This window comes from Scyliorhinus torazame, chromosome 14 (assembly GCF_047496885.1).
Source record: "Scyliorhinus torazame isolate Kashiwa2021f chromosome 14, sScyTor2.1, whole genome shotgun sequence".
NCBI lineage: Eukaryota > Metazoa > Chordata > Chondrichthyes > Carcharhiniformes > Scyliorhinidae > Scyliorhinus > Scyliorhinus torazame.
The window spans coordinates 121,307,644-121,320,109 of NC_092720.1; the positions used below are offsets into that span (position 1 = coordinate 121,307,644).

A 12,466-nucleotide genomic window follows, 5' to 3' on the forward strand; every position below is an offset into this window, starting at 1 on the left:
GGTCAAAAAGTCTCCCAGTCTCCCGCTGGCAGGAGATCCTCTCCGACGCGCTCCACTCCATCCGGTCGCTCCTACGTACAGCCACCAACTAGACTCCTCATGAACGTATGTTTGCCTTCCCCAGGACATCCACCTCTGGGGTCTCACTCCCGTCCTGGCTGACAGTCCCGGGGCCCGTCCTTCTCCAGAAGCATGCGAGGAACCATAAAACCGACCCCCGCATCGAGAAGGTCCTGCTCCTCCATGCCAACCCCCAATATGCCTGCGTGGCACACCAGGACGGGTGGCAGGACACGGTCTCCCTTCGGGATTTGGCACCTGCAGGTTCCCCGGCGACCATCACCACCACCCCCCACCCTACACCGTCTTCCCCCACCTCCCTCATGAACTGACACCTGCAGGCCCACCAGTGACAAGCACTACCACCCTCGCCCATACACCACCCCCGCCCACCTTCGCCGACTCAACATCTGGTTGAAGAAAAAGACAACACGCTCCCGGACGTGCAGGTCTCGACGTGGCGCCCACACCACAGCCGGAACTGAGGCGATCACGGCGGAAGATCAAGGCCCCCGACAGACTTGACCTTTAAGACCACTTCACCCCCCGCCGGACTCTTTTTTTAAACAGGGGGTGAATGTGATAAACCATGTTGTTGCATTATATGTATTGTATTGTGCATGCCTGGGCTTGTCCAGGCTAGCTCCGCCTGTGGCTCCTCCCCTCGGGCTTCTATATAAAAGTGGCTAGTCTCCGCCGTTGACCCAGTTCGGGTCCAGAGGCATGAGCTTGCTGTTTAGTGTATTAAAGCCTCAGTTACGCTCATCACTCATCGTGTGTTATTGATGGTGTATCACACACCCAGATCCTTCTGCCCAGATGCATTTTGAATCTGCTTTCCATTTAGATAATAACTAAATGGGTAACCTCACACTTATCTACATTAAATTCCATCTGCCAAATTTTGGCCCAATCTCGTAGCCTATCTATATCCGTCTGTAAAATCTTTATCTCCTCTTCACTACCTGCTTTCCAACATATTTTACTATCATCCCCAAATTTTGCTATGTTACACACTGTCTATGCTTGCAGATCATTTATATAGTCCTCTGCCCCAATAAACTGCGATCTCACCTTCTGGATCAATCTTTTATGTGGCACCTTGTCAACACTCTCTTGGAGTCTAGATATACCCACATCCACAGGTTCCACATTATCCACCTTGCTGGTCACGTCCTCAAAGAACTCAAGCAAGTTTGTCAAGCATGACTAATTCTTCGTAAAACCATGCTGGTTTTGTCCAGTCATCTCCGCCTTAATGATTGATTCCAGCAGAGCTCAAGCTAACCTGTCTACAGTTTCCTACATTTTGCCTCTCTCCCTCATTTAAATAGGGGCATCATATTAGCCTGTTTCCAATCCAAGAAGGAAGATCTTGCATTTATATATGGTCCAATTTAAGAAACAACTGACATGGAATGAACGTGTGGTTATTACTGCAGCAGCTTTTCCAGTCGGGAAGCAATGGCTCAAAATGCCTTTGATGCTATTTCTGAAATTGTTTCAAAATATTTTCAGCTTAAGTTCTGTGGTGATATACATCACTAAGTAGACAAAGGGTTAATGTACATACACTACACCTAGCTAGACACTAGAGGGAGCACCAGAGACATGACACACAGACAGTCAACCAATAGGCCAGTAAGATAGGACACGACCAATGGGCAGTCACGATACACACAAGAGGTGATACTACCACAGGGAGGCATTACACCAACCCATATATAAAGGACACATCACACATGCTCAGTCTCTTTCCAGTGGAGACACTCAGTGAGTACAGACGCAGGGTTGATTGAACATTACTCCCAGCGCGTGGATTGTAGCAGACTGATTCGTCAGTCTGAGTTGCTATAGGATGAACAGTAGCGTCGAATCCAAGTAGGAGAATTGTTGATAGTTTAATAAATATGTGTTAAAGCTATCTCCAAGTCTGAACCTTCCTTTGTCAGAGTGCACATCAAGGAAGCAGCTTATGCTACGTCAAGAGCATAACAAAACAGGTTCCAGCAGGAAATTGAGACAATCACGTACAAATTCAAGGCAGTCTTGTGGGAAAATGCACAAATACACTTCCAGAAACAGCAATATCACAAGTGACTAATTAATTTGTTTTTGATGGGTGTTGACCAGGGTACCAAGAGAACTACTTATCGTTCCAGAACAAATAACATGAAATCTTTAACAACCTACCTAAAAAAGCCAACAAGACGGGACTTGCCTTCTCCTTTGGAAAGTTTGCACCTTGCACCTCTGACAATGCAGTGCATTACTGAGTCATTGAAGTGTCAGCTGTGACAGTGTACCCAGGACCTGGAGTGGGGTGGAACCAATATTCAGCTCACAGAAATGAAAGTGGATTTCCCATTGTGGCCACCCCACACCATTGGGAAACCTGCAGGCATGGGTGAGCTGCTGGTGGACTGGAGGAACCCGCCGACGGAGAATTCCGCTGCCTTTCTTCAAACTACTTTTATCTACGTAACTACATAGGATTACAGAACATGGGGGCAGCACGGTGGCGCAGTGGGTTAGCACTGCGGCCTCATGGCGCCGAGGTCCCAGGTTCGATCCCGGCTCTGGTTCACTGTCCATGTGGAGTTTGCACATTCTCCCCATGTTTGCGTGGGTTTCGACCCCACAACTCAAAAATGTGCAAGCTAGGTGGATTGGCCACGCTAAATTGCCCCTTAATTGGAAAAAATGAATTAGGTACTCTAAATTTAAAAAAAAAATTTAATAAAGGGTTACAGAACATTAGGACAAAGTTACTTGCTCCTCCCAGAGGTTCCTCTGACTCTTCTCTCTGAGTGACATTATCATGACATAGCTCCTAACGCACATGCCCAGTAGCTATTATTGTGTGTTGGAGTTAACTCTTTTCTCTACAAATGGCTCTTTGAGATTCTACACATTTTCTTTGTGGTTTATTTACTACCCTTTAAAAACATTGGCTCTCAATGTGTACAAGATTGTACCTTTGGTATGAATGCAACAGGAGGTCCTAGAAATTGTCTGGAACATGTATACAGTAGGTTCTAGCCTTCACTGGGAGGATCTGCAGAGCCTTGCCTGGATTGCAGCCCCCGACTGCCCAAAACAGGACCCTTCTTGATGAGGGTAACCACTTCCATAACTTCACATCATAAACTTGAAGGCTTGTATACCCAGAGAGAAGAGTCATGCAGCCCCCCAGAACAGTGCAACTGGGCACCAGCTGGGAAAGGGCCTGGAAATTCTCGAGGAACTAAAGTTAGCAACCTCCTAAGAGGGTTCAAGAATATTTTCTCAGAGTGGAACAGGGGGAAACAATGGGAGCAATCTAATGGGTAAAAACCAGAACTGGGTAGCACCTGTAGTGTCGAGAAAGACCCTGCTATCTAACAGAACTCTGTTTTTTTTCCTGGGCCTCAACGAGGAATGCCCTGATGAGGCCGCACTCAATCCCATTTCCTACCCTGAGGATCTCCGATCGCCAGTGCAGGAGGAGATGGGGGCACCATTTTTAAATGGTGTCGTATTTTGCGAGCCCCCAATTTGACTCCCCCAAACACCCCAACTCACCTGTTGGGGGTTCCTCAAGCCCCCTCGCACCTCATCTCATAAGGGCAGGGCAATCCAGGGCCCGATCCCCAGCATGGGCAAATGCCAGCTTGACACTATGGAGGTGGCACCTGGATACCCTGGCACTGCACGTGCCAGCACTACTTGGGCACCTTGGTATTGCCAGGGTGGCAGCTAGTCTCACTTTAATATGCGAATTTGCCAAATCGTGACGTCCCACGAGATCTCAGGCTAATGAGCTGGGTAAATCTCACCAGAGGCCTCTCGCGAGACTTACCAGCCGTGTCACGTTGGCTGTTAGATTGCACCCTATAGCTCACTCATGGACGGCAACAGGTATATGATTTGATCTGGCTAATGCTAAAGGGTGCAGTCAGATTCAGGATTTTTACGCTCATTATTAAAATCCAATCCAAGGAACCTACCAGAAATTATAGTGACTAACAAATCCAAGAAGGAATTCAGGAGAAACATCTTTACGCAGTGAGTGATTGCAATGTGAAACACACAGCCACATGGAGCAATTGAGGGCAGTAAAATAGAAGCACTTAAGAGGAAACAGAGTAGGTGCATGAGGGAGATAGGAATGTGATCCATTGACACAGTGAGAAAGAAGGTTAAAGGAGGTTTGTGTGGAGAATAAACAACGGCATAGAATCTGTTGTGCCAATATGCCTGCTTCCGTTTCCAGGCCATGCAGTGTTGCTTAGCATTTGGACCAAAATGTACAATCAATATGCTGTGGTAGGCACTGAGAAATGACAGGGAGCCCCTGTCAAACACCCCAGGGATAACCAACTTCCAACTGCAGGTAAGGAAACTGAAAGTCCTGACATTGGCTGCATGTGGACTCTGGCTCAGAGTAAGGACTGTAACACTCTAATTGTCATTACCGGGATCGAGACAAATCCCTCACAGTTCACCCAAGAGCGCAAGACTAAGAAACAGGAGAAGACCACAATGCCCGTTGACCTGCTCTGCTATTCAACACAATCATGGCTGTTCTTGGGCTACAACTCCATTTCTCTCCTTTTCCCTATGTCCCTCAATTCCCTGAGGAACCAAAAATCTGTCTATCCCAGCGTCTAAAACTCACTGGGATAGAGAGATTCATCACAATCTGACTGATGAAATATCACTTCATCTCAGTTCTAAACGATTGGCCCCTTATCCTGAAATTGTGCCCCCTTGTTTTAGACCCAAGCCAGGAAAAAAACTTCTCACTATCTATCCTGACAAACCCTTCAACATTTCACAGTAACTTCATTGCAGTGTTAGTGTATGCCTACTTGTGACAATAAAGATTATTATTGAATGCTCAATGAAATCACTTCTAATTCTTCTATTGCCAGTATTGAAAACATTCCCCATAGTGTCTACTATGTACGTACTGTGTACGTTCCTCGGCCGCAGAAAAATACTTTTCACCGTACTTCGGTACATGTGATAATAAATCAAATCAAATCAATCCTCAGACTTTGTACTTTATTTTACAACATTAATATGCTTTCTCCTTTAATGTAATACTGATTTTGATTAAACCCCAAAATTCTATGTCTGATTTTGGGCACATATAGCGGGTGTTTCTCGGCATCTTTTTGGCCTCAGGGAGATTCTCTCCACTGAGGCGGCACTTAACAGTAATTTCCTGCTGGAAAGGTTCCTCACAGATCGGGTTGCCATTTTCAAAGGCTGCCCCGATCTCCCCCCCCTCCCCTTTGGCTTCAGAGAGATTCTCTCCACTGAGGCTGCATTTAGAATAATTTCCTGCTGGAAAGGTTCCTCACAGATCGGGATGCCATTTTTGAAGGCTGCCCCGATCTGATGTATATCACCACACCCCCACCCCTTTTTAGCCCCCCCACCCCTGTTTTCGACCCTCCCTCCCCCTCTAGCCTTGGGTAGGCCTGGGAACACACCCTCACTCCTCCACCTGGGAAGGCTCCCTCACGGGCTCGATCCCTGACAGTGCCAACCTGGCACCTGGGCACCCCGGCACTGCTGGCATGGCAGCCTGGCAATGCCCCTGCCAACCTGGTAGGGCCAAGGTGGCACTGCCAGGGTTATATTGTCTTCTATTAATAAAGATTATTATTTAAGAAGTAGATCCTCATGCCTCCATCCAGGTACCTTCATTAACATACCTTCAATCAAGCTGGCCTGTAAGGGATACAGCTTTGGATACGTCTGCAAATTATAATCCTGAAACAAGTTGAGCCAAAATTTGCGAATGGTCGAAGAATCACTCTTTTCCAGCCACTGCAGCAACGAGTACATGGCCTTGCTGATCTGCTTTCGTGCTTTTGAGATTTCCTACAAGAGAAACACATACCTTAGATTTGTGTGTGATGCCATGGCGTGCAGAATTAATTATAATGACTGGATTGCAGCACCCAGTTTACTTAATCCAATCCAGAACATCACTATTGGTTTGTCTCCGTGTTCTTTGCAATTGTCACAGTTCATGGCATTCCGAACTGTTTCCACTTCTTTTCCATCTTAACTCTTTCCAATCATTGGACACAAGTGGGATCTTCAGCTCATTCCAATCATGAGAAAGTGATTGGTTGCACACCTGTCTGCCTTTAACTGAATGCATTTGTTAATTGGAGGGATGTAGAGGACTGGTAATTGGTTGCTAATCTGTAATTAATTATATCTACTGCTGGTAGTGTTGGTAGGACTGTTACTGAACAATTTACCATAGTTGTTACTTCGGCAAGTGCAATGAGGTTTTTAACCTTTCTTTGGAGCTTTGACAAAGAGTCATCAGACTCGAAACGTTAGCTCTTTTCTCTCCCTACAGATGCTGCCAGACCTGCTGAGATTTTCCAGCATTTTCTCTTTCGTTTCAGATTCCAGCATCCACAGTAATTTGCTTTTTACCTTTCTTGTCTTTTTATTTCCCTCTTTAAAATTTTTTTCTTCTAATAATTGGTTCATAACTCGTTTATCCTTTACCAGTGGTATGTGACCTTTAACTTCCTGCTCCCTTGACCATTTTCCCAATTAACTGCTGACCACCCTACTTCCCTTCTTGTATCCCAGATGAACTGATATTGTTAATGGTTCTTTTTTTTTTCAGGTACCAAAAAAAACTTTCAGTCAAATTTGCTGTCATCACCCCTCTCCTTTATAAACACAGCCCTTGACCTCTCTGCCTCTGTAAAATACTGCCCCATCTCCAACCTCCCTTTCCTCTCCATAGTGCTTGAATGTGTTGACATCATTCTCCATACTCATGCCTACCTTCCCTGGATCCATGTTTGAATCTCACCAGTCAGTTTTCTGTTCCTGCCAAGGTATCGAATTAGCTCTCATCAAAATCACAATAACATCCTTCATGACTGTGACAAAAGGTAAAATATCCTCCCTCATTCTTCTCAACCTGCCTACAGCCTTTGAGATGGTTAACCACACCATCCTCCTTCATTGCTTTTTAAAAAAACATTTTATTAAGGCATTTTTCAGTGCATAACACATCCCTCCATCTCCTATTGTTCCTGCCTACTCTAAACACAAAATAACCTAACTCCCCCCTCCTTATTGAATCTGCTGACAGTTTAGTTTTCTCTGAGGAAGTCGATAAACGGCTGCCACCTCCGGACGAACCCGAACATGGATCCTCTCAGGGCGAACTTAATTTTCTCAAGTCTGAGAAACCCAGCCATGTCACTAACCCAAACCCCTGATTTTGGGGGCTTCGAGTCCCTCCACGCTAATAAGATCCGTCTCCAGGCTACCAAAGAGGCAAAGGCCAAAACGTCAGCCTCTCTCGCCCCCTGGACTCCCGGATCTTCTGACTCTCCGGAAATCGCCATTACTGGGCTTGGCGCCACCCTTGTTTTTAATACCGTGGACATGAGATCCGCAAATCCCTGCCAGTATCCTCTAAGCTTTGTGCATGCCCAAAACATATGGACATGGTGTGCTGGCCCTCCCGCACACCTCACACACGTGTCCTCAATCCCCCAAAACTTGCTCATCTGGGCCACCGTCATGTGTGCCTGGTGAACCACCTTGAATTGGATCAGGCTGAACTTAGCAGATGATGAGGACGTGTTGACTCTGCTCAGAGCACCCTCCCACAGACCTGCCTCTACCTCCCCTTCCCATTTAAGCTTTAGCTCACCTATCTGAGTTCCCTCCCACTCCATGAGTTCTTTATAGATATCCAAAACCTTCCCCTCCTCTACCCCCATTTTAGAACCTACCTTGTCCTGTATACACTGTGGCAGTAGAAGCGGAAAGGTTGCAACCTCCTTTACAAAATCCATTATCTGCAGATATCGAAACCCATTCCCTCTCAGCAATTCAAACGCCTCCTCCAAATCCTCGAAACTTGGAAAGCTCCCATCAATAAATAGATCCCCCAGCCTCTCAATCCCTGCTCTCTGCCACCTCCGAAACCCCCCCATCCAGTCTCCCCAGGACAAACCGGTGATTACCACAAATTGGCATCCACGCCGACGCTCCCTCCACTCCCATATGCTTCCACCATTGCTCCCAGACTCTCGGGGCCGCTACCACCACCGGGCTTATGGAGTACCGGGCCAGCAAGAACAATAGAGGAGCCTTTAGTACCCGCCCCACTATCCATTTCCTGATCATGGCTATATTTGCCGCCCAGTCGTAATTACTAAAGTTCGGCAGCGCCAGCACCCCCCCCCCCCCCCCACCCCCCCTGGCTTCACTCCAGCAACACTTTCTTTACTCACGGGGTTTTACCCGTCCTCAAATAACGGAAGCTCCCTCCTACCACTTTAAACAGCAGCTCCCCAAGTCTCCTCTCCTGCCCTCTCGCCTGGATCACAAAAACCTGACTTTTACCCATATTCAATTTGAACCCTGCGAACCGGCCAAATTCCCCAAAGATCTGCATAATCTCCCCCAACCCCCCTATTGGGTCGGAAATATATAGGAGTCGGTCATCTGCATATAATGAGAGCCTGTATTCCATCCCCCCCACCCCCCACCCCGGACTACCCCTTCTAGTCCTTTGTTGCTCTCAGCGCCATTGCCAATGGCTCTTTGGCCAAAGCAAACAACAGTGGGGAGAGAGGACATCCTTGCCTTGTCCCTCGGTACAATTTAAAGTAGTCCAAACTCAGCCGATTCATCCGCACATTCGCCACCGGTGCCTGGTATAGCAATCGAACCCAGTCAATAAAGCCCTGCCATAACCCAAACCCAAACCGTCCCAGGACCTCCCACAAATAATTCTATTCCACCTGGTAAAAGGGCTTTTCCGCGTCCATAGCGACCGCTACATCCGCCTCCCTCCACTCAGAGGGCATCATGATCACATTCAGGAGCCTTCTAACGTTAGCCGTTAGCTGCTTGCCTTTAACAAACCCCGTCTGGTCTTCCCCCATCACCTCCGGAACACAGTCCTCTATCCTTGAGGCCAAAGATTTAGCATTGACATTCGGAAGGGAGATTGGTCTGTATGACCCACATTGCTCTGGGTCCTTCTCCCGCATCAGGATCAGTGATATTGAAGCCTGCGATATCATTGTGGGAAGGACACTTCGCTGCCTAGCCTCATTAAATGCCCTCAGCAGCAGCGGCCGAGTATCCCAGAGAACTTCTTGTAAAATTCCACTGGGTAACTGTCTGGTTCTGGGGCCTTGCCCGACTGCATGGCCTCTAACCGCTCTACTACTTCCACAATCCCGATCGGGGCTCCCAACCACCCCCACTAACCCTTCCTCCACCTTCGGAAACTCCAACCCTTCCAAAAACTGCGTCGGCCCCTTCATCCCAGCTGGGGGTTCCGACTCATACAGCCGACTGTAAAACTCCTGAAACACCCCATTCACCCCTGCTGGGTCCAAGACCGTGTTTCCCCCCTCTGTCCTTCACTCTTCCTATCTTCCTGGCCGCCTCCCTCTTCCTTAGCTGGTGGGCTAACATCCTCCTGGCCTTCTCACCATACTCATATATCCCCCCCCCTCGCCTTCCTCAACTGCCCCACCGCCTTTCCTGTGGATAGCAGACCAAACTGCTATCTGCCGCTCCTTCAACAACCCCGCCTCAGGTGCTTCTGAATACCTGCTATCCACCTGAAGTATTTCCCTCACCAGCCTATCCATCTCTACAATCCTCCTTCATTGTTAATCCACCATCATCCAGCTGGTTCCATTCCCACTTCTGATCAGGTAAGACCAAAGCCATTAACTTCAGTCTCTGTGACAAACTAACTTCTAGAACAAAGAACAAAGAACAAAGAAATGTACAGCACAGGAACAGGCCCTTCGGCCCTCCAAGCCCGTGCCGACCATGCTGCCCGACTAAACTACAATCTTCTACACTTCCTGGGTCCGTATCCTTCTATTCCCATCCTATTCATATATTTGTCAAGATGCCCCTTAAATGTCCCTATCGTCCCTGCTTCCACTACCTCCTCCGGTAGCGAGTTCCAGGCACCCACTACCCTCTGCGTAAAAAACTTGCCTCGTACATCTACTCTAAACCTTGCCCCTCTCACCTTAAACCTATGCCCCCTAGTAATTGACCCCTCTACCCTGGGGAAAAGCCTCTGACTATCCACTCTGTCTATGCCCCTCATAATTTTGTATACCTCTATCAGGTCTCCCCTCAACCTCCTTCGTTCCAGTGAGAACAAACCGGGTTTATTCAACCGCTCCTCATAGCTAATGCCCTCCATACCAGGCAACATTCTGGTAAATCTCTTCTGCACCCTCTCTAAAGCCTCCACATCCTTCTGGTAGTGTGGCGACCAGAATGGAACACTATACTCCAAGTGTGGCCTAACTAAGGTTCTATACAGCTGCAACATGACTTGCCAATTCTTATACTCAATGCCCCGGCCAATGAAGGCAAGCATGCCGTATGCCTTCTTGACTACCTTCTCCACCTGTGTTGCCCCTTTCAATGACCTGTGGACCTGTACTCCTAGATCTCTTTGACTTTCAATACTCTTGAGGGTTCTACCATTCACTGTATATTCCCTACCTGCATTAGACCTTCCAAAATGCATTACCTCACATTTGTCCGGATTAAACTCCATCTGCCATCTCTCCGCCTAAGTCTCCAGACAATCTAAATCCTGCTGTATCCTCCGACAGTCCTCATCGCTATCCGCAATTCCACCAACCTTTGTGTCGTCTGCAAACTTACTAATCAGACCAGTTACATTTTCCTCCAAATCATTTATATATACTACAAAGAGCAAAGGTCCCAGCACTGATCCCTGTGGAACACCACTGGTCACAGCCCTCCAATTAGAAAAGCATCCCTCCATTGCTACTCTCTGCCTTCTATGGCTTAGCCAGTTCTGTATCCACCTTGCCAGCTCACCCCTGATCCCGTGTGACTTGACCTTTTGTACTAGTCTACCATGAGGGACATTGTCAAAGGCCTTACTGAAGTCCATATAGACAACATCTACTGCCCTACCTGCATCAATCATCTTAGTGACCTCCTCGAAAAACTCTATCAAGTTAGTGAGACACGACCTCCCCTTCACAAAACCGTGCTGCCTCTCACTAATACGTCCATTTGCTTCCAAATGGGAGTAGATCCTGTCTCGAAGAATTCTCTCCAGTAATTTCCCTACCACTGAAGTAAGGCTCACCGGCCTGTAGTTCCCGGGATTATCCTTGCTACCCTTCTTAAACAGAGGAACAACATTGGCTATTCTCCAGTCCTCCGGGATATCCCCTGAAGACAGCGAGGATCCAAAGATTTCTGTCAAGGCCTCAGCAATTTCCTCTCCAGCCTCCTTCAGTATTCTGGGGTAGATCCCATCAGGCCCTGGGGACTTATCTACCTTAATATTTTTTAAGACACCCAACACCTCGTCTTTTTGGATCACAATGTGACCCAGGCTATCTACACCCCCTTCTCCAGACTCAACATCTACCAATTCCTTCTCTTTGGTGAATACTGATGCAAAGTATTCATTTAGTACCTCGCCCATTTCCTCTGGCTCCACACATAGATTCCCTTGCCTATCCTTCAGTGGGCCAACCCTTTCCCTGGCTACCCTCTTGCTTTTTGTGTACGTGTAAAAAGCCTTGGGATTTTCCTTAACCCTATTTGCCAATTACTTTTCATGACCCCTTGTAGCTCTCCTGACTCCTTGCTTAAGTTCCTTCCTACTTTCCTTATATTACACGCAGATTTTGTCTGTTCCCAGCCTTTTAGCCCTGACAAATGCCTCCTTTTTCTTTTTGACGAGGCCTACAATATCATTCGTCATCCAAGGTTCCCGAAAATTGCCGTATTTATCTTTCTTCCTCACAGGAACATGCCGGTCCTATATTCCTTTCAACTGCCACTTGAAAGCCTCCCACATGTCAGATGTTGATTTGCCCTCAAACATCCGCCCCCAATCTATGTTCTTCAGTTCCCGCCTAATATTGTTATAATTAGCCTTCCCCCAATTTAGCACATTCATCCTCGGACCACTCTTATCCTTGTCCACCAGTACTTTAAAACTTACTGAATTGTGGTCACTGTTACCGAAATGCTCCCCTACTGAAACATCTACCACCTGGCCGGGCTCATTCCCCAATACCAGGTCCAGTACCCCCCTTCCCTAGTTGGACTGTCTACATATTGTTTTAAGAAGCCCTCCTGGATGCTCCTTACAAACTCCGCCCCGTCTAAGCCCCTGGCACTAAGTGAGTCCCAGTCAATATTGGGGAAGTTGAAGTCTCCCATCACCACAACCCTGTTGTTTTTACTCTTTTCCAAAATCTGTCTACCTATCTGCTCCTCTATCTCCCGCTGGCTGTTGGGAGGCCTGTAGTAAACCCCCAACATTGTGACTGCACCCTTCTTATTCCTGATCTCTACCCATATAGCCTCACTG

General features: G+C 47.5%; 1 protein-coding gene across 1 annotated transcript in view; it reads right to left on the reverse strand.

Annotated features, from left to right (window-relative positions):
* LOC140389984 (uncharacterized) overlaps positions 1-12,466 on the reverse strand; it is a 150,124-nt gene that overhangs the window by 114,349 nt on the left and 23,309 nt on the right. Inside the window, 1 exon segment of the mRNA XM_072474733.1 lies at positions 5,769-5,937. Within this exon segment, the coding sequence (XP_072330834.1) occupies positions 5,769-5,937 (169 nt within the window).